Below are 4,788 nucleotides of genomic sequence, written 5' to 3' on the forward strand. Positions count from 1 at the left end.
TAATTTTGTTTTTGTATCTATAAAGGGTAAGGGTCTACTGACAAATTTTGACTCTTTGGCAAGTTTTTAGCCAATAAAAAGAAGCCATGTGGATGTGCCAAAATATTGTCATTTATTGCCAACAAGAAGCCAAAAGTAATGGTATAACTTGCCAATTTGTCAATGCTTGCCAAAAATGGTATGGAAAAAAAGCGCCAATACATGTCACGTGCTATGCCCCTAGTTCACATGGAAGAGCCAATACATGCAACAATCGGCCAAAACTAGTCAATCCAATTTGCCGATTGACTTGCTGAAACTTGCCAATGCATGTGCTATAAGTTTGCCAAAGAATCGATGCTAGCCGATCCATTTTTCCGATAAAACTTGTCGACTACGCCCTTGACCCTAATACAACTATACAAGTACCGGACCATATAGTTTCAAAACCAAAAAATGTTAGCCTTAAAACTGAAATTGATACCGAATACCCCTGGTACAATATTTCGAACCTAGTTAGGTTTCGATCCGTAGTGTGTCCTGTCATTTTCTAAAAATTATTGTTAGCCCCTTCTAACTCTATTATTACTCTTAGGCTATCTCCAATAGGGATGCCTTTGGCGCCCTTAGGTGTCCTAGGATATCTTTTGCCGTTGAAGCTTGTTCAAAACTAAAGATCTTTTGAATGACGTCTTACCTAAGGGAATACCCTTACTTGTCCTTACCTAATATATTTTTATTTTTAGTTAAAGTTAAAGGACATTAAGGATTTATAAGGATATATAAAGATGTTTTTATGGTTGGAGATAAAATATTAAAATTTGAAAGATTTATAAGAATATGTAATGATTTATAATGATATGATGTGACAACTCAAAAACGCCTAAGGGCATTCTTAGCATTAAAGATAGCCATATATGGTCTAAACTTTAGCTAGTCTAAAGTTACTTAGTTTTTTGGCATATATGTTTTCTTTTTAACACAAAGTTTATAATTAAATTAACGATCATTGTTTGAAAATTTATAAAAGAAATTTACAAAATATCTAAATAATGCTTTGGGTATCAAATGATATAAACAAAATATTTATATATGACTACTTTTCTTTATTTATTGTCAGAGACGGAGTCAGAAAATTCATTACGAGGGGACAAATTTTATAGTCATATGTCATACTCATTTGTGGGTCGGTCCTAAGGTTTTTGATGCTAAGAGCGAGATCATCAAAAGATACCACTAATAAACTAGTAATCCAGGATATATCATGGCAGTGCAATTAATAAAGACGGTTTTCTTTTATACCAATTGTACGAGTGTGAAGACATTAATGTAAACGTGTATATTAATTTTATTCATACATACATTAAGAGTGAAAAGTTCACAGCATATTTGCTTAGAAGTTTATGTTCATGAAATATATACAATTTATATTACCATATAAATAAACAATTTGGATTTTACCAAAACAAATAAGAGTATATACTATGATGAGATGAGATAGTGAGTAAAATTTATTCATCAGATACTATAGCCATAATTATATAAGTTATCAAGTCAAGGGATAAAAGTGTAATAGTCATTAAACAATAAGGGTGCATTGCAAATAAAATGCAAAAAGACATTTATCTAACTATCCAAAAGTCATCTCCTTCATTGCAAGTCTATCTTCTTCATTTCTTCCCTGTAGAAACTTTTTCAGCCATTATTTTTAGATCTCAAGTTTTCTTTTATAATCACCTTTAACATTCATATATCCAATAATAAAAAACATAAATCCTTCCCGATTAAATATCTCCTACATATTTTTAGAAGTAAAATTTCAAATCTATTGTTTAATAATTATTTTTTTTACATTGTATTAAACTATGGTGGAGTCAGTTGCCCACACTGCCCCTAAGCTAAATCCGTCCATGTTTATTGTTGGCGTATTTTGTATTAGTTTTTATTTAAAGCCCAATGCTCACTTCTTATATTTATAAGGATGTTGGGATCTATCTAAAAAATAGTTAGATATAATCTCTAAATATACATAAAAGAAAAACCTTAAATCCAAAATGTAAAAGTTTGGATCCTTAGATGAAGCTCAAATTTTAATTAAACCATTAGATTAATTTGCTAATGTCATATACGTTTTATAACTTTTTTAAATTTAATTTTATTATAATAAATTAAAATATGATTATTACATATATATATATATATATATGTACATCATGTAGTTCCTTTTTACATATATTTTAATGTATCTCATTTAAATATTATACGTAAACAAATATAGCATTATTGTTTTTCAAATATTTTCTATTTACAAATTATCAATATAATAAGATATTATGAAACATTAAAATTTTATTAGTTATGTTTATTTAACAGAGGAATATAATCTAGTTTTACAAAAACTTAGAAAGAAAAAAATATGTATAACTAAGCATAAACTCTATTCTAAATCATTTGTTAACGCGTATTCTTAACTGATTTGAAATAAATTTGTTAACGCGTATTTTAAAATAAATTTATTCGAAAAGTTTACATTCGATTAAGGAAAGTCTATCTAAACGAATATCATTACAACGCATAAACCTCAATCTAAACCCACTATATATATATGGCCAATGAACTATTTCCATAACCCAAACAATATCTTACACTTGCGAAAAAAAGAGTACGTGCTGCTTACTCTTTTCGATTCGATTCGATCACATTCTTTGATTTTCTTTTAGCCGTTCGTAATTAAATATGTCGATTTCAATCTTTGTGTTACAGAAGATCGAATTAGTATCTTCTTGATCAATAATAAAGTTAATTGATCAATATTTGTGTTACAAAAGATCGATAAAAAAAAAAGTACGTCAACTATGGAGAAATACGCATTACTTGAAGAAGTGGGAAGCGGATCATTCGGGGTTGTCTGGAAAGCTTACAACACGCAAACTGGTGAAATCGTGGCGATCAAGAATCTGTTTACATTGAACAAGTCATGGGAAGTGGAAGTCGAGGCACTCTACAAGTTCAACAATCATCCAAATATCGTGAGCCTCAAGGAACTATCCATCCAAGAAAACAATGACACCGCATCGATGGTTTTTGAATACATGGAATGCAATCTTTTCGAATGTATGATGAACCGAAAGATACCCTTCTCGGAAACAGAGATCAAACAAACATGCGAAGAAGCGTTTCTTGGTCTAGCCCACATGCATCACCATGGGTACTTCCATCGTGACCTAAAACCCGAAAACCTTCTTGTCTCTGGAAGAGGTACGGTCAAAATTGGTGACCTTGGTTCAGCCCGTGATACCAAAAGTACTCTGCCTCTGGAGCATGAAATCACATCACATTGGTATCGAGCACCTGAGGTTTTTCTACGTTCCCAGACGTACGATTCAGCAGTTGATATGTGGGCAATGGGGACAATAATGGCTGAATTATTCAGCTTCAGACCATTGTTTGAAGGTCTTACTAACTCGGACGTGATGGATAAGCATTGCAGTGTTTTAGGCAGCCCAACTGAAGATACATGGTCTGAAGGACTTGATCTTGCAAGGAATTTATATCATAAGTTTCCAGAAGATGTTGCTGGTGTGCCGTTTTCAGAACTGTTACCAAATGCAAGCCTGGCTGCGGTTAATCTGATTGCTTCGCTCCTTTCTTGGGACCCCAAGGACAGGCCTACAGCCATGGAGGCGCTTCAACATCCCTTCTTCCGCGACTGGTATAATCATCCTATTCCATCGACTACCTACTTTAATTCCTTCCCAAGTGTGTTTATTAAGGCGATGAAGCGAGAGGGTATGAAAGGGATCAGTACAAGAATTCCTATTAAGAGTAGTCAACGTGAATGTGGTCAGATATATATCGGCTCGGTTAAGTTGCCAATTATTCCAAATCTGGCATTCTAGATAGTTTTGAAGAAGGTATTACTGTAATTGATGGCAGAGTTGCTTGTAATGGAGTATTTGGATTATTTGGTTCAGTATGTTAAGGTTACAAAAAATTTGGTTGATATCTTTGTAATTGAATGATTGACAAAACTGTTGTATATTTGAGCCTGCAATTTCATCATCATAAGACTGTATATATGACAATTGTTCTTTCTTGTTTGATATGTTATGATCTTTCTACATATTTACATGTCTGATCAACTTTAAAGTTCAGCTTGTTGTCTCCCATTCTTATTTACATGTTTCAAGTTGTACTTGGTGTTTGCATTATTCACCTAATTTTTAAAATCACTAGACATCATCTTTAGTTGACATCTCAAACAACTCTAATATAAATCTGTACCATGGAACAGAATTTTGAGGCAAGCTAGCTATGGTTTTTTACAATGCTTAAATTAAATTTAGCTTGTTAAGTTTGCAGAGGAACTAGCTACTTTTTTCTATATATGTGAAGTTTTGATGTTGTGTTTTCGGCCGATTTTGTAGCTATTAAAAATGGAGTTAGGGAACAGATTGATGAGTCGTTTATTTCATTAATGAAACCTTTTGTTTTAACAAGGCGCCTGGTATCCCGACCATTATTTTGGTAACCCGACCAGATTATTAATGACAGGGGGCCCGCTTTTTACTTTATCATATATACCATTATAAAGGGTTCACACTTTTTGGTATAACCAAAAAGTGTGGTTGGGATATTAAAGGTGTTTAACAACTGAGTGAGGGCTAAAGCTATATATAGTCTTTGATGAAGTGGATAAGGCTCCTAGGTATTGGATCAATCTTCAATGATTCATCAAATAATGAAATTTGGAGGTTTGATTATGTTCTAAGTTCTAACTATAAAAAGTATTCACGGTATGATGAGGTG

At 32.5% G+C, this 4,788-nt stretch overlaps 1 protein-coding gene across 1 annotated transcript; it reads left to right on the forward strand.

Moving 5' to 3' along the window:
• Positions 1-2,834: 2,834 nt before the first annotated feature.
• On the forward strand, positions 2,835-3,878 carry LOC122581487 (cyclin-dependent kinase F-4-like). Its single transcript, XM_043753717.1, has one exon. It carries the CDS (start codon positions 2,835-2,837, stop codon positions 3,876-3,878), a length of 1,044 nt encoding a protein of 347 aa, XP_043609652.1.
• Positions 3,879-4,788: the final 910 nt, after the last annotated feature.

Source organism: Erigeron canadensis, chromosome 9 (genome assembly GCF_010389155.1).
Source record: "Erigeron canadensis isolate Cc75 chromosome 9, C_canadensis_v1, whole genome shotgun sequence".
NCBI classification, from domain to species: domain Eukaryota; kingdom Viridiplantae; phylum Streptophyta; class Magnoliopsida; order Asterales; family Asteraceae; genus Erigeron; species Erigeron canadensis.